The following is an 18,455-nucleotide window of genomic DNA, read 5'->3' as shown; positions in this document are numbered from 1 at the left end:
AAAGACAAATCGTCCAGCCAATAAAATTAAGGTCATTTGTCTGACGTGCGTATTTAGAGTCAGAGAGAGAATAACACAAAAGAGAGGCCGAAATACTGAATAAACCAGAACCAATAATCACTGCACTGCTGAAGAACCAAAAACTCTTGAAAAAGCAGCTGCTACGGCTATCAGTTAGCAATCTGACTGGCACAAGGTCAGGGATTTGGACTGACGGCGCCTGTGGACTGAACACAGCTGCGGCGGGACCGGTTGGGATCATGGCGCTCACCCAGAGAAGCAGTGGGCCGCCGTCACCACCCAGGAGCTGTCCACCAGCACGCCCCCGCACATCAGGCCCCCGTCCAGCCGGAGGTTGACCAGCCAGGGCCAGCTCCCCGGGGCAGCCGGAGAGCCCCCCACGATCCGGGAGCGGGGCTGGGTCAGGTTCTGCACCGCCGGGACCCGCTGACCGCACACCGCTGCTCACGGACAGAGAGGGAGACACGCCCACCACCATGCTGTTAGAATCAATCAGGAAGCACTCTACGCAGAGCTCAAGAGCACAGACCATTCAGAGGCAGGAACAGAAGGGCAGCAGCTGGTTCAGTGCTGGGAGGGGAACTGGACTGGTGGTCAACACAGTCATGGCTTTGTATCCTGGCCGAGACTCCACCACTGTGGCTACAGGCAAAGTGCTTCACCTCAGTAAACGTTGCATCTACTGCACTGCCCTAGATGACTTTTATGTGTATGTTATGTGTGACTTTTATGTATGATGTAAAAGTGTATGCTATGTAATCCCCTGGATAAGAGTGACTGCTAAGCAAGCATAACACAATGTAATGTGATGGTTAGTATGAAACATTAGTGCACAGAAGCCCTGCATTATGTTCGGTCATTAATGAGCAGGTAAAATGCAGGGCTTTGGCTCTGGTCATAATGAAATCATGACTGAAAAGAGGCCTTCCTTTATAATACAACCATAATTAATCAGGTAACATTAAAGAGCGCTTTGGTTCCAATCACTGTAAAAGTAGGCTTTCCTTAGGAATATGCCCGTTACGAAGCGGGTACCAGTCACTGTAAACGGAAACCTTCCTTTAGAATATGACTACTGTTACGCCGGTATAAACAGCATTTCGGTTTCAGTCACTGTAAAAAAAACAGGCCCAGGTGAAACGGAGCGGCGCTTTGGGCCGCGGTTCCGCCGGCGCCGGTGGCGGGATTGGGGCCGGTACCTTGGCTCCGGGTCTGTCCGGCGGGCTCCAGGTTCTGCATGGTGCTGAGCAGGCTGCACTGCAGCACGCGGGCGCTGCAGCTCTCGCCCATCACCCGCACGCAGCTCTCCTCGCCCAGCTCGCCCGCCGGGCAGCGCCGGCGGTAGAAGCTGCAGGCCTGGCTGAGCGCCCAGTTGCGCTCCCGCTCGTCCGGCAGCCGCTGCGCCTGGCCGATGACCTCGCAGCCGGGCTCCGCCGAGGACGCATCCGGGGAGCGGGCTGTGGAGCGAGTGGGCAAAGCGCGTCGGTCAGGAGGCTGCCCTCTCTGTGCCTGTCTCTCTCTCTATCTGTTTCTCTTTCTATCTATTGCTATTAACTGTATTTCTTTATTAACTGTTTCCAATGGTAAAGCTACCGTTACCATAATTTAATTGTTTTCATTAATTTATCTAACCTTTCTAACCTTCATTTTACCATTTTAGTCTCATTGAGATTAAAGATCTCTTTTTTCAAGGCAGACCTGGCTAAAAAAAAGCAGCACATGAAGTTTCAGACAATGACACGTTTACCACATGAAGCGCAAGGCATCTCATATTAAAAGAAATCATCAGTTTATACATTGAGTACAGTCGTGATGGTCAGTAGAGGTGTGATTCCACTAGGAGCTGAAACATTTACAGATTCCCATTTGGTTTTTGTCAGTTAAAATGCCAACAATAAATATAATATAACCTCCCATCAAGCCCTAAGCTTGAATTTTGACACTGGCACATTTTTCTGTCTTTCCTCTCTCTAAAACTTGATATATTAAGTGTGCAGCCTCCAAAGCAGCTTCAGTTATTTTGTGAGTGAAATTATATCCCAGAGTGAAGCAGGATTTTCACAGCAAGGTTCAGGCTGATTTTGCCACAGCAATATAAATAGTCTAATATAGAGGGCTAATGCAGAATATCTTCCACCAGGACATGACGTCACAAAAAGGTGCCATCCTCCAATGCCAAAGAGAGCGGCTACACTAAGAAAAGCTGGAGGCATCCAGTCCTGCCAATGAAAACGTATTTATTTCTCTGAAGTCTCCTTGAGGGAAGTATTCATGTATTTTAATTGCATAAAACTGTTAGAAGTCAAAACACCAACAATGACTGATAAAGACGGCGCCTTTTGAAAATCCGAACTTGTCTGCATTGTAGTCTTCTTAGTCTGATCTATTTGATCTTTGCATTTAAACATAAGGTTTGTGTGGTGCTGAGGACTTCACTGCGGGTTCAGATCTGAAGGGGATACCCTGTATGTGCAGTGGGCAGTGGTGCCGTGGGGCTTTTGGGCGGCGGCAGCGTCCTCTTACCGCAGGGCCCCGAGCGCTGTCCGCAGTCCTGAAAGAGGCAGGGCACGCAGCCCCGGCAGCCCGACTCGGCCCGGCTGCGCTCCGAAACCGCCTGGTCCAGAGCGGACAGGGCGCTGGTCAGGGCCGCCTCCAGCACCACCGTGCCTCTGTCCGACAGAGCTGCGCCAAAACAGGGGGGCAGAGGAAATCCATCAGCATCAGCACCAGGGTGGGGGGGGACACATAAGAGCCACTAGATGGTAAAGTTTCAACTGCGGAGTGATGGGCTCAGCCTGATGAATAAGCAGATGGCTGTAGTGCCTCATAGAGGTGCAGCAGCAGAGGAAAATGTGTGTTTTTAAGGGGAGGTGTGTGGGTGAGCATAGTCCTGTGGGTAGGGCTGTGGAGCTGCCCCCTCGGTCGGACGGACAGTTCAGAGGGCTGGGGGGGGGGGGGGGGGGGGTTTGTGTGTGTGTGCGTGTGTGTGTGTGTGCGTGTGCGTGTGTGTGTGCGTGTGTGTGTGTGTGTGTGGGGCGTGTGTCCTCGTTCTCATCGTGCCACGGAACAGCACTGGCGCAGTGAGAGGGAGCGAGATCACGCTCGGAGCGCTGGTGAGGAAGCCAGGGACCTGCTTCAAATGTACCGCCGCCCACCCCCTCCCCATGTGCTCCGCTACAGAGAGCCGCTAACGACCACAATGCTGATTGAAGATTTAATTAGAGCGCCGGGGTGCAGCATCTCTGATGAGGCCTGGGTGCAGACTGGGGCAGGGCGAGGGAGAATCGCGTTCCCTCTCTCCCCATCCCTCGTACCCCTCAGCCGCCGTTTAGCTCCATGAGGGGTTTTTCCCCACAGAAAGCTCACTTCACCACATAACACTCCTCCTGCCCCCAAGCATATCAATGTACTCCTAAACCTAACATCACAGAACAAGGAACTGAACAAATCCAACATTCAAAATGTACACACCAATTCTGCTGTGTAGGAGAGAACTGTCTGCCTATAACCATATGTGGCCTGACATCAATTCTCGCTCTTTCACAGTCATTTAAGAAGCTCAACTTTCTGCACGCAGTCCTACCAGCTTGCCCCGCAGGTGTTTGTACCATACGCCATCTCCTGCAGAACTTTACACCAAGTTATGAACCTTCATCAGAGCAACAACTTTTTCAACAGTAAACTTTTTCAACATGTACAACCACACAAATCTCCTGATCCCCTGATCCCCTCTAAAACAGTATCAGTAACTGTACTCACGGCAGGTACTTTACCTCCTTGGGATTTCAGACCTGCTTAAAATGAATTGGTCCCATTGAAATGAGCCAGGTGCCATGTGCATGGATTTGTATAGGCAAAGGCTATATGTGAGTCTCTGCTCATCTTAACCTGCACATCTTCTATCTGTATTGTGTGACAGAAACGGGCGTAAACCACAAGAGCTGTACTGCCTTATAAATGCAAAAGACAAGAAGCAGATTACTGAAGGATCAAACACGATCCTACAGTTTGGCTAGATCTGTATGTCTATTAAAAGGCAATAATGAAAAGAGAATTTTCTGAATCAGATTAAAGGTTCTAAGAGGTCCTAAGGGTCTGCACAGCCTAAACTGAATGGGCCGAGCAACACGTCAACTACGCAGCATGTAAAAAGAAACTCATTTTAGGGCTCTACAAGAAAGGGACTACTGTGATCACTGCAGGTGTTCTCTGGTACTGAAAGTAATTTTGTCTTTTGTAATGTTGCTACACCACACATCACATAAAAGCACTCACAGTCAGAAGACTTCACAAATCCTTAAGTGTTCTAACAAGTGGGACAAAGAAATGTCTGGTCACTGCTGAATAATCATTCCTTAAATGTGACTGATTGCGTGTCTTAGACAGAAAGTTTCTATCTAACTTTCTATCACTTTCTATCTAATTTCAAGGTCAGCTATCTATCTTAAAAGTCAAAATCTCATTTCATTAACAGTTATGCTGGTTTTCAACTGATTTATGAATGGGTCTCATTGAGGTCTCATTGTACCTCAGTGCCCCCACTTCCAGAATGAAAACACTAGGATTCCTACTACGGATTCTGAATGTGAATCCATACAGAGAAGTGGTCTTTTCTACCCCACAAGAAGTAACGTTCACAACCGGCTCACAGATGGTAACACTCGCTCCTGCATTAGCCGCTAAGCCTCGAAACTGCACACAGGTCTAGGAGAGGCAGGGTGAAAGAGCATGGCAGCCTCAGCCGGCACCAGCTGGGACCAGCCCTCCGAGTGGCCCGAGACGCAGGGAGCGTGCCTACCTTGCAGGGCGCTCTGGGGCATCGTGTACACCTCTCTCCCGGGCGGCGCGGTCAGACCCCAATCCACCCAAAACAGCAGCAGCGACGCCAGCAGCATGCTTTTTCTCTCACCGCGCGGAGAGGAACGTAAACAACCGCGCGGCCGTAGAACTTCAAAAAACCGCGGCGGGCCGGGTTCGCGACGTCTTCAGAAATCCCCCAGAATCCCCTTCGAGGTGTCCAGTAGCAACTGTCTCCCACCTCCCTAGTGTCTCAGCTCTCTCCCACACTCTTGCGCAGGGCATCTGTCTGCAAGTTTACTTAGTGGAACAATAGGTGCGTGTAGTAGCCTGGGGTATATATAGAGTCCCTCAGGGTACAACAGAAGGGGGGCTGTTGTGGGGGAGGGGGAGAGGGGGGGGGTGTGCTCCCATGGCCAATGCACAAACAGCTGAATTCATTAAGACGGTGACAGCAAATCGCGAGCAACTTGCCAAGGCTGGAAATTAAAAAGTGGTTTGGTTCTGTGAAAAGAGAGAGGGAGGGGAGAGAGAGGAGAGAGGAGAGAGGAGAGGAGGGAGGGAGGGAGGGGGGGAGGGGGGTAGGCTGAGTGGTGCTGGTGGTGATGGTTTGGGGTGGGGTGGGGTGGGGGAGTTGTTGTTTGAATTCATTAGCGTTGGAGAGCAACTTGGGGAAAGAGATGGCTGTGGATGGCAATGCTTGGAAAAAGAGAGAGGGGAGAGAGAGAGTGAGTGAGAGAGAGTGAGAGAGAGAAAGAGAGAGAGAGAGAGAGAGAGAGAAAGAGAGAGAGAGGGACGTCTGCCATTCTGCCAGTCCCTCAAAGGAAGCATTGTCCTCTACATCACACAGAGCCTCCCCACTTCAAAGCTGTCCCCTTAACGATCACAGAGCGAGCCGCCTCCATTGATCATCTCCACGCTTTTATCCCCCTCCATTAAAATATTGTCAATTCAGATCACTTTTGTCTTTCTCAGCTGAACTTTCGTTACGTAAATAATAACAGCAAAAAGGAATCGTACTGTATATTACAGTCGGCCAGGTTCGGGATGCTCATTCATCTGCCGCTACTGCAGACAGCCTTTGTCCGGGGGGACACTTACAGTACATTTGACATTGATATACTGAGCAAAAACTCCTACCAAATGTTACAACTGATTGCATGTCATGAGGAAAGTAGTTTGAAAAAGTTACAGGTTAAAAACAAGCTGTGGTCCAGCATATGAAAGACTTTAAAAAGCGGGGATGAACAGAGACAGGACCAGTGAAGGTCAGGGAAGCTTAATACAGGGTAAAATGAGTCAAATAATCTGAAGGGGGCAAAGAAAGATAATCTCCACCCTTGCAGGAAAATGAAAGGTAACTATCTGAGAGTAAGCAGAGCTTCTGTGGGTAGTTCATTTCAACGCTCGGGAACTGAAGACAAGACAGAGCGAGAATTAGTGATAGCAGAGGGAAGATTCTTCCAGAAACAGCTCATCTCAAACTGAAATGCATCATTTTTGTCATAAAAGGCTCAGGCCTGTCACATTTTTATTTCAAATGAATAAAATATGTATTTTATACACATGTGGTCAGACTTCATTTTAAGGGCCCCCTTTTATAGTGCTAGTAACTGGTTGATAGATACTGATTAAAGTAGCTAGCGCACAGACAGTGAGACGGTTGTAAATGGGTCATTGACTCCCAATTTTTGATGTGTGGGAAAATTTTGAGAGGTTTTAAGAATACGCCTCTTTTATGTTTCGATTTATTGTTTTGGATTAATGCTTCCTTTCAAACCTGATATTTACATTTAAACAGGGGTTGCTCACTTTGAGACAATGGTGATTAACCAACGACCAAGGTGGAAATGACTGACTTAACATCTGCTTGCTTTTTGTATCAACTGTTTAAAAAGAATAAGTCACATAATTAAAAAGCAACATGTTCTTAAGATTTTAAAATAAGTGGCGTTAAGTGTCACCACATATTTGCTAGAGATGATCTTTCACAATGGCAAACACGACATGAGGTGCCAAGGCATCAGCTGGAAGAGTGTCACCAAAGGGAACTTTGGCACAGTGGGACAAATCAATAACCGCAAAACAGATAATGATCCTCGGCAAAGTCTGACGCAAATCGAACAGGCGGTGGAAAAATGTACACCGCTCCCCGCGCTCGCTGACCGGTGTCAAAAAGGAGCAAAAGGAAAAAAAAGAAACGCTTGCGAAAAAACTGCACACCCCACAGAAACGCAAATTGGGAGTCAACTTCAAGGGCGCCGCGCTGCCCCAAAAGATCACCATGCATCCAGCGATAAAAGGCGGGCATCGCCACTGGAGCGCTTGTCAAAAAGTGGGGGCGGGGGGGCGGGGGGGGGGGCACTCGGCTGGGCCGGTGCTGGGAGCCAGCGCTGACGGCATGACTAATAACACCAACATACGTGTCAGTGTGTGTGCGCACGAGTTTTGGGGTGGGGGGGAGAGAGAGACAGAGAGAGAGAGAGAAAGAGAGAGACGGAGAGCTCTGCCAGTGGCCCGCGAGTGGTCAGCTTTTCTGAGACGTCAAAAAAAGGGAGGGGGGGGGGGGCCTGCTTTGCCGGCTGGGCGGCGGATGAAACGGCCCGCGCCGCGGAGGGGACAGCGGCCGGACCCCCGCTTCTCCTCCCCTTTTGGAACGGCAGAAACAAAAACGGCCCGGGCCGACCACGGGGTCCCCGGCCCCCTCCGTGCACCCGAGGGGCGCACAATGGCGCTGGGATCTGTAAGCTAACTCAGGCAGAGCGAGATGGCATGGGTAAATGGCCGGCGCTCTTTCATCCCCTCGCCCCGCTTTGATGTCCTTTGATTAAACCACCAAGCACACCCCCACCCCCCCCCGCGCGCCCCCCTTCCCCTCCCTCCCCCCGCCGTAGTGGGCACAGATTCCCCTTCTTCTGGGCCAAACTGCTCCGCTCTCCTCATCTCTCCACGGGGCGCTACTGCAAGGCCACTGCTGCAGAGAGGCGCTGGGGTGGGGGGGCGTGGGTGTCGTGTGAGAGGTGGCGCTCCAGCCCCAGGCTTCTCACCTCCGCGGCCTCCACAGACCAGCGCTTAAGACCCGCAGGGGGCCAGCTGCACCCGAACCTCAAGCGGCCCGCAAACTCCATCCTCCCTCGGCTCTGGGCTGACAGCATGACGTGACCCAAATGTGACTGACTGCTGTCTCTCGGAGCCAGAGCCGAAAGGGGGCTGGAACTGGGTTTGAGGAAAGCGTAGATCTGATAAGGCTCCGTTTGCCGTGTTTCACACTGACGCTCAGTCAGCCAGTCAGGTTACTCCTGTCACTCTGAAGAAAGCTGGGCGACTGAGGCAAAAGTCCTACCCCATTTCTACTTTTGGCTGGGAAAAACTAAACACACAATACCCAAATACATTAAAATGTTGGAATGTATATATTATGACTTGAAGGATATTTTTACTGCAAATTGCCATATCAAGTTTATGAGTGGTTAGTTTAAAAAAAAAGCCTGTCCTACATTAGGACCGTGCTGAGATCGTTTTTATGGAACGAGGCCGCAGTTCCCAAGGGAAAGGACACTGGTTCTGGCAGGCAGCATTTCTCTGCGCGGAGGGAACAGGTTTTTTGCGTGGCTCCTAATTCTAACAGACGTCACTGCGGCGTGAGTGGGTCTCTCGCTCTCCCCCTCCTCTCATTAAAGCAGTCCTGGAGATCCCGGGGCCCTGCGGGTGCACGCCTGAACCTGAGCTAATTGTGCAGATCGTTGCCCCGTTCCCGTAATTAACCCCTGGTGGGTTAGCTCCGTGTCTGCGACCCCACAACGGCAGACACCACGCTGTCCTGCAGAAATGGGGTCCGACGGAGGGGAACGAGCTTCCGTTCCTTCGCGGCTCGTCTGGGGGGGGGGGGGGGGGGGGCGGTGCGTGGACGGGGGGGCTTTTTCGCGAGTGTCCCGGCTGGAGGGCAACATGAGGCAGTTACATAAAGCAACGACACAAAGCACGCACCACGATCACACCACAATTAAAATTAAAAAAAAAAAAAACACTACCACAATCATGTTGAATGACACCCAGGTATTGTGTACAGTTATGAAACCATTTCCCATTGTTTCAGGGGGAAAACAATTGAAAAGTAGGTCACTGGGGTGGAGAAGAGGGAGAAAAAAAAATCTATGGTTCCCAACATTTTGCAGCTAGTTTAATCCCACCCACCAAAGAAAAAAAAAGTTATTTTAATTCTCTTGGGTTATTTCAATTCTCAGCTGTTGTAATAATTTCGTTTTCAGACAAATAAAACACTTTCATTGCTGTACTAGCACACAAAGTAAAATCCGTTCAGAATACAAAGGGAAAAACTGAGTATATTAAATGTTATGCACATAAATAATGGACAAAGATTTATTTTTAAGTTTTTAGTTGTAAATTTTCATCCTGTTTTTTTACACAAAAATTGAAGTAACATTTGTCACAACATTAAATATGCAGAAAAAAACTATATATATATGAGGTCTTCCTTTTTGAGTTTAAAAATACCACTTTGTATATACATATTTATGTCAATACACAGATATACACACAGCATGCATATACCAAAAATATATGCAATATTTCTATACAAGCTTAAATATTTTCCCCATCAAGAGTTCACATAGATATGTACATTCTATAAATTGTCTTATATTCTCTTAAAATAAAAAAGACAGAAACTGAGGATTGTTTTCATTTTATCTTGTACACATGGATTATGCTACATAAATCACACTGAATTTTATTTCGGGCTCTTATTTTGACCATTTTGATGGCTTCAAAATTTAAGCGTTTGAAGTGCTCTGGTAGTTTTTTTTACATACATTCAATTTTAAAACAAATTATAAACTAAGGCTGGGATCAATTAAAAATTTTAGTCCACCAGCTCAATAATCATTAGTGATAAAGAATCACTTACAGTGAAATTTTAGGGGACGAACTGCTAATAGAAAATCCAAGTTATCAATCCAAAGCATGTATCTTCTTATAATCTTATAATTGGCAGATGGACCAAGGTTTTCACAAAATCCAATCTCATGTCCTGAACCATGTTCATTTACAGAACATGTACTGTAAATGAATTGTACCTTTCCTACTACATATATTCTATCTAATTGATTTGTGACTTACTGGCTTTCTAAGACAAAAATTACCAATATCAGAAGGCAAGCTTAGTTTGACACCTCTGTACAACCAAGACGGGATAGAGCAGCAGGGATTGCAGAGCTGGAAGGATTTTGTGTGAGCTCAAAGGACAAAAAAGAAAACTATAGATTAAAATGAGGGTGGTGATGGGGTGAGGAGAGTAAGGGGGTGAGGGGATGAGTGGGGTGGCAGGGTGAGAGGGTGAGGGCCGTGTTTGGGGAATCAGCGCCTCGGTGGACTCAGCGATTTCCTCTTGGCCATCGTTCTGAGCGACTGTCTGTGCTCTGTGCTGGATGCAGACTCCTGCTCCACCACACACTCTGCCTCCTCAGAGGACATCCTCTGTTTAATGCTGGCCACCTAGAGAGATTACGCCATTAAAGCACTTGAACACACACACACGCGCACACACACACACACACACGCACACACACACACTCACAATCACCTTCCACATACTGGCCCTTAGGAAAGAGATCACCGCGTATGCTCACTTGCACAAACACACATGTTCAACAGCAAATGTTACTGGTATTGTACTGAGGAGAAGCACCGGGCCAAAAGGTCACATTACCGGAAGACCAAACCCTTCAAGAGAGCTTTGCTGCTTTCAATGTACCAATCCACATCCGAGAGGAAGGGATGTGCAAGATATCCCATGTTACATACAGTAGGCAAGCATCTGCCAAATGACAACATCTGTGAGAAGTCTAAATAATATGTGAATGTGTGACACAGTAACCTCTTCATTTTCCTTTTAATTTAAGTAGGGAGATGGAGTTTGTTAGTGTACAGCAAAACCTACCTCTGTCTCTATCAGCTGCTGGGCGCTTAGGCTACTCTCGTGAAACTCGTTGAGCCTGTCCACTTGCAGCCCTATCACCGCTGAGGCCGACTCACATCCAGTGCACCTACAAAGACAGACAGATGAACAGGCTTATAGCCAGTGCACCTACAGACAGGCAGAAACACAGACAGACTCATATCCAGTGCACCAGTGCAATTAACTGAACAATTACATACATGAAAGTAGCCAAGCTTTTTGTGTTGTAGTCAAAGTTCTGCACCTTGGTGAAATTAAGGAATCAGCCCTGGGATTCAAACAGCAAATTTATAGGTAGTTTTGTTTTGGCCGCTGCTAAGCTCTGTGTTCTCATCAGTACAATGTGAGCATGTTACTTTAATGGATAACTGGCACTATGACTTCACTGCCATAATCATTCAGTGTAGCATTGCTGTTCTGCCTCATGCCTATCTAATTCTGGCTGCTATCCAGTAATACATTTATAATACATCATACCATTCAACTTGAACGGATACACTTCTGTTCTTTTGTGCTGGAAGTTGCTCTGCATAAGAGTATCTGCTAAATGAATGTAATGTTATACGTATGTAATGCAATGTAAGTTGCTCTGTAAAGGATTGTTTTCCGCGGCACAGACCAGCGCTGCAGTGTACTGGCGATGCTGCTCAGCTCCTTTGGGCAGGTGTCCCGGCCGATGCAGGCCTCCACCTCCAGCAGCTGCCGGCAGTGGTCCAACTTGCCCCGGATGATGTCGCCGTACACGGCGTCGATGACCAGGTCCTCCAGCTGCCGGAGGCTCTGGAGCTCCAGGTCTTCGAGGAGCACCGTGTACGGGATGCACTGCAGGGGGTTCAGATGGGGTTGTGTTATAAGTGTGACAGCAACACTCTCATACAGTCTCCTCCAGAGTCTATAATGAACTGGGGCACTTTCCTCAGTCTACCCATCCACCCATACGCGTTGTTACTTTGTAGCGATGTACTGAACTCCTGGGAGTTTTTAATAGTTTACAGCCTGGGATTTAAGCATGGGTGCATCATGTATTTTTTGTCTCCTAAAGCAGGACACCTGACAATTACAAATGATTCGACCTGATAATTTGAAGATGTCTTTACTGAAAAGTAGAAAATACGCTGCACTCTACATTGGATTCCATTTAAAAAAAAATCCAAAAAAGCATTGATTGATTATGTGGATTTTTCCTGTGAGGATGTGATTGACTATGTGTGTGTCTAATGGACAGACACAGGTTAACCAGTGCCTGCTACGCACCTGCACATTAGCTGCCAGACTGACAATAGTGAGATGTCTCAGTTTGTTCTTCTGGGTTTCAGATAAAGGCGGAAGGGTATCTTTACTTGCTGCGAAAAACAAGGGAAATGTAAACAATCTGCAGTATGACCATATTTCATATATTATTATTATTATTATTATTATTATTATTATTATTAACTACGTGTTTACGTTTACATTACATTACATTACGTTTAAGTACATTTTAAGAACGCGTACAAAAACAAATAAGAATAAAAATAATTCAGACCGAACAAGCAAGAAAATCAATACTATTTTACCTCTGTAATCCATGTAGGTGCCGTAAGCAAATATGTTTAAGAGCTTGATATATCCCACATTAGGGCCTCTGGAAAGCTATGGCAGACGACAAAAACAGGAAATGTCTATTACACTTACAAAATCCAGACGAATATATCGTTGCTTGAAAATCTGGCTGGCGACCTTACAGAATAGAAACGAAAGCCTGTTCCTTTCATTATATCCTTGGGTTGGCTTGAAAACAGCGACACCATGTGGAGAATACTTCACTCACTTCGGCTTACTGAAATCATATTATTGTAACTGGGTGAAATCAGTGCTGTCAATTTAAAATACAAGCTCGGCAGGTAGTATTTTAAACTAAACAGTCAGTGTCGCAATTAACTGGTCTACCTCTTTTACGCAAGGAAGCTCCAGGAACTCTCCAAACACATAGACCCCTGGCGCTTCTAATAGCTGATTGATGAGGGCGATCAGCGCTAGTCCTTTTGTGTTTTTGGCCAGTGACATGTACTGTTGCAAATAGCAATTGTGTTTTTGCTCCCCTGCCATTGCCGTGAAATCTGATAATGGAAAAAAACAGATTATCAGCAACAGAAAACAGTGGCCAAGACAGTTAGTTACACGCTAGCTAGTTTGCCATCCATCGATGGATGGGTGAGAACATTTCACCTTTCAGAAATGACATTCCCATAAAAACCACATCAATACGAGATAGATATCTAACGATAACTTCAATTTAATGACTCTCTTGTCATTGCAATATAACCGATCTAGATAGCTATCGCTGGCTGGCGCCTCAACCAGAAGCACTTACAGTAACTTTTAACCTTCCAGCGACCCAGCCGGACCTGAATGATGGCACACATTCATGTATGAGATGAAACAATGTTCAAAACGTTCTGTACATTCCTGTTGCCATGTTTGGGGAAATAAACATTTCTTTTTATGTGTACCACTGGTATTTGATGATATTGCTAAAACAGCACAAATAGCTACTGACGTTAAAATTACAGCTTTACCGTTAACGTTAACACCTAACCTATAATGTTCTTACCGCGAGGTGGCGCTAGTGCTAGTTATGGCAGAGACGGTTATGCTGTTCGTTATTCATGTTTGACGTTGGCGAAGGCCTGAAGTTTAACGCATGCGCAAAAAGCCCAACTGCGTGAGCCTAGGGTTGGCGTATCAGGTCAATTACGGGTGTGCAGGGCCCCCGTGCTGGGCGGTGCCGACAGTCAGTCCGTTTTCGTTGTGAAATTATTTTTCAAACGATTCATATCTCAATGAAATAATAATAATAATAATAAAAAAAACCTCCTTATGTGTAACTGCAATGTCTCGCACACACATCGGCACATTACTCACGAATAAATCAAAGAATAAGACAGAAAACCGGAATAGTTCAGGAATAGTTTCATTGGGAATATTTAATGTAAAGCAATGTTGGCTAAATTATTGGTTACGAGTTAGCGCCATGCTGGTATCAGTATTTCCCGTAGCAGAGCCATTTTAATACTTGTATCCACTTGCATTGGGAGAAAGGATTTGATTGTGTGAGTAACTCGATGTGTTTTTACACGGCAACCATCGCGCACTGACCATTTTTGCAGCATACATTTGAGGGAAAGCTAATTGAAATTTATATTAGCTAATAATAACATTTTAATGAATTAGCAACTCAACCTTTTTTTTTTTTTTTTTTTACAAATTTATGTATTTTGAAGAGGAAGTGAGAAAATCGTCATCGCAGTGTTCATTGGTAAAATTCCAACTCTCTCTTTTTCATTGGCAATTCACAACTTACACTTTTTTTTTTTTTTTTTGAGACTTATCTATGATACACTAATGGGTCAAGCAAAACTGACAGCTTGCAGTGTGCAGCCGGTTGCTCCCTCTCTTATCAGTATAGTACACAGTTACCCAGCACCTAAGAATAGCGTAGGTGCATTTGCCTCATTTGTTTCCTTTTTCCTTTCACTCTGGTGAGTGCACACACACATACATACACACACTCACACATACACTTACACACACACATACTACAGTGATAGCTCACTCACATGTTGTTTACCCCTGCCTGGGTTTACTGAAGGCAAACAGTGTTTCCAAGGCAGCTTGGTGGAGACTGTGGGGGAGAGAGAGGGAGAGAGGGAAACCTTGGACTCTGAGAAACTTTCCCACTAAACTTTGGCATTCTGAGGCAGCAAGGCTGCCAGACATAAAGAGGATTGTGTAGGACCCAATGGGGAGCAAGAGGCTGAGGTAACTCGTCACCTTTCTCACCACACCAGTTCATTTGCTGGGCTGCAGTCAGGGGATGGGATTTTTGAGGAGATTTTATGATACATTAAAAGGTGGCCTACAAGCCACCAACAATGCAAGCTTTCATCAAGACAGAAAGAAATTTCATTTTAACAAATGCTTTAAAATATGGGCATGTGGGGTGATAGGGAAGAGGTTAATTACTGTTGTTTTTTTTCCTTTGTTAGCTGGTGATTTATTATTTATCATGCTTTTAATATGGGATGTTGAATGAAAAATTATGGTGTAAGACTAATCAGTGCTTAATCATATGAAAATAAGAGTGGATTTCAGAACATCAAGCTTTGACTATTAGCTGACTGACATTTATTTGCACAGGGTAGTCAAACAGCTTACTGGGGGGATAAGGAAGGTAGATGCTAAGTTAAATGCTAAAATGTTGCTAAATGCTCAAAAGTTAAATGCCAGATGCTCAATCATTTATGGCAAATGACAAAGCAATCAACAGTGTTAGCTAGTTTTTCAGCTGTTTTGTATTCAGTGTATGTGGATCAACACAGTAGATGTTGCAGGAATTGTTTTTTGACAATGCTAAGATACTTTTAGAGAAAGGTTCCCAACGTTTCAAATTTCCACACATGGAAACAAGACACACAAATGGTTTGGATGCAAAATGTAATGAATTATCAAACTAATCATTTATTCACGTATTTGCATCTTGAATCAATTGATGTGATAACTGCACAGAAACATCAGCCACCCTCTGCATGCGTGTGATGTTTGATATGTGTATGCTTGGTTTTATTCAGTTGTGCCAGGTGAACACTGAAACAGACTGAGACAAACACTACCACAAAGGTAGCACATCTCAGTTACCATTCCAAGAAATGTCATAAGGAAATGTAATTAGCATTGCCAAATGTATGCTTTGGCTGTAAAACCCTAGTAAAGTCAACACACGGATAACAACCATTTTGTTTTAGAATAAATCAAGCTTGAAATGCAAACAGCTAAATTATTCTTACACAGTCTAGTGTCACGCTGTATGATTGTCTTACAGTAATTATGCAATAAGGCATTCCTTTGATCCTACTCTTGCATTTGCATTGTCATCATCTACATATGTGACAAACGCATCAATTAACATCATGTTACATCAGCCACAGAATGGCTGCCGTTACATTTTTGAATAAATATGGCCGCTCAGTGGAAATTCATCCCAGCATGTCACATACAGATGAGAGAATTTCAAGACATACACTGAAACATTACAAACCAAAGAGGGACTGTGAAATTTCAGTTTTCTCCCTCTTTACTTCATGAATTAATGAAAACAAGGCAATTCAATATGTATTTTATGATTAAAAATGTATTCATTTAGTTGATTCGTCCAGAGTCTTTATTGTACGTGTGTACAGAGTTATATTTACATTGGCATCCTTGCAAGTCTGTAGTTCTATTTCAAAGAAAATTACTAAAATACTCAACTACAAAATTTTTATGTGTACCTGTATGGATTAACCCCACGTTTACTTGTTTGTTGTTACTGTTGTTTGATAATTTCCCCTGAAGCTGAAAAGTGAAGTATTGTGAATGTATGCTAAGAAATGGCAAGCATTGGCCAAAAGATGCTTTTGAACATTAAGTGAGCAGTGAATAAACAATTTGCTAAAATAATCTGAGCACACAAAATAATCACAGTCCTCACACAACCTATTTTTGCCATCATAGCTGCTTGGAAGCACCTCCTTTTAGCATGTCTGAAAACACACTTGTTCTTTCAGGGCTCACAGAGACTTTGATGGACCAAAAACGTAGGAGGAGTGTCCAATTCCACAGTGCCACCTCTGGTCAGGAGGACCTTGGGAACCGAGCTCTTCTGGTTAGGCCCAAATCGGCTAAGGGGAGGCAACGGAATACAGCGCAGACCCCAAGCCCTGAGCAATGGACGAAAAACACACCCGGCCAACAGCAGGGCATGGCAGAGGCCCCCTTCTGTCAGCCTACTCGAACCTCTTGGGGAAGAGATGAACAGAGCCATGGGTCGAGACACCCGCCCCAGACAGGTCGTGACGCGACATCTCTCGGCGGATGGCAGTGTGGGCAACAAATCAGAGACAACACCTGTGGGCAGCAGTGGAGCAACTTCAAGCAGCTGAAGCCACAGCTGCTGTTACCTTCAACCCATGGGCTGCCCCCTGTCCACCCCACGCCTTCCACGCTGAACAGATACAGCGTGCTGCCCTCCATCCGGCAGAAGGAGGAAGAAGTCCCACTGGAGGAACCCCTGGAGCCTTAACAATTCACCGCTGTACTGTGAACCTCTAGTTATATGTCAGTCAACTTTTCTTTCTAATGGTATAGCTACAAATATCATGGAACAAGCTTAGAGAAAATAGAAGATGTATTTTTCAAGTCACAATACCTTCTGGCAGATGACAAAGCTTTACTAGTTGAGAATTGTGGGAAGATTAGATTCCAGAATATTTGAGTTAGAGTTCTCTTTGGTCTTTTTAGCGTCTGCTGATCCTTTTTCAGATAATGTGTAACAGGCAATAAAAAAAATCTGTCTCAGCCTATTATTCTTTTAAGAGATGCCTGGTGTCGTCTCTAGATGGCGCTAGCCGGTGCTAAAAATAATACAAAAGCAGTATATCCTCCAAGGCTGGTTACCTGAGTTCAGCATACTAAGTGTAAGACAGAGTGACAAAACGAGTTCAAAATCATGTATTAGTGAATAATACATAATAAATATACTCTGCAAAATACAGATGACTTATTGTGTCAAGATTGTGTATCTTACAGTTACACACACATTTAAAGTTTAAGAAATTCAAGTCATTTTATGTGTACATAGTGTATTCGAAAACCACGCATTTTCTCTCTTCCTGTTTGTGCTGTATGCACTGTCTACAAAGAAGAAAATTTGTCAGTTTCATCCACATGAACAGTACAAGATGAAGATCAACCGGTTGTAGATTAAGTAGGCCTACACTGTAAATCGCTTGATTAAGATCATCACCATCTTGCTATGTGCAAACAAAGGTGTGGAATTTTAGTAAGTTCGTTTTGTTCTGTGATTTGCTGTGTGCTTTTAAACAACAGTTTTTTTATTTTATTTTTTCCCATCATCTTTACAGCTGTAAACTGTCTATGAGGACTTCACGCTAACGCGAAACATGGCCTATGCCTATCGTACAGGACATGCGCTTCTCCCATTGCATTATTCTTACTTGTCAGTGGTCATATTTCCATGGTTTCCCAAGCCGTTCCGATCTACTTGGATTCGTTTAAAGGCCATGGGACGCTCCAGATCAAATTAGCGTTTGTGGACGCTGTCACATGGAGTCACGGATTAGGTGTCTCTGTTGAAGCACACGTCTCGCTATGCCTATCAGGCGAAAACAAAAAGAGGACCAAGCTTTGTGCCCGGACACAACGTTCTTTCTCAATCTGCCCCTCTCAGGAGCTGTTTGTGTGTTGATCTCTACCAGGTTTAGAGAGAAAAAACAAGACAACCTGTAATCAAAAAAAAACAAAAAAAAAAAAAAAAAAACAAATCATTTGGTCAAACGGTGCCAAACGGGCCTTTCCCCACATTTAAGAAAAGTATCACCTTTAAATGCCAAATTAACAAAAAGTATATTTTCCACGTTTATGAGATTTTAAATATTAAATTTTCGGTTCCAAAATGACGCATTTAAAACAGGCATATTCACTTTATTATGTAGCCGTTAAGTTACATTTAATAGATATTTTATACATGTGGGCAATGTTCCATTGCTTAAATGTTTCAAATACTTTATACCTGTATGTTTCATGCGTTACTTTGATATTTAATAAATGTTTCAGACATTTA

At 45.0% G+C, this 18,455-nt stretch overlaps 1 protein-coding gene across 1 annotated transcript; it reads right to left on the bottom strand.

The window, feature by feature from the left end:
- Nucleotides 1-10,194: 10,194 nt before the first annotated feature.
- LOC118796086 (COP9 signalosome complex subunit 7b-like) lies at nucleotides 10,195-12,883 on the bottom strand. The gene is made up of 6 exons (XM_036554917.1): nucleotides 12,725-12,883; nucleotides 12,352-12,427; nucleotides 12,050-12,138; nucleotides 11,415-11,617; nucleotides 10,778-10,883; nucleotides 10,195-10,332 (listed from the first exon to the last, which is right to left on the bottom strand). Exons 1-6 carry the CDS (start codon nucleotides 12,881-12,883, stop codon nucleotides 10,195-10,197), a joined length of 771 nt encoding a protein of 256 aa, XP_036410810.1.
- Nucleotides 12,884-18,455: the final 5,572 nt, after the last annotated feature.

This window comes from Megalops cyprinoides, chromosome 20 (assembly GCF_013368585.1).
Source record: "Megalops cyprinoides isolate fMegCyp1 chromosome 20, fMegCyp1.pri, whole genome shotgun sequence".
Taxonomy (NCBI): domain Eukaryota; kingdom Metazoa; phylum Chordata; class Actinopteri; order Elopiformes; family Megalopidae; genus Megalops; species Megalops cyprinoides.
The sequence above is the reverse complement of the archived record's forward strand: the minus strand, read 5'-3'. Positions and strand labels throughout refer to the sequence as shown.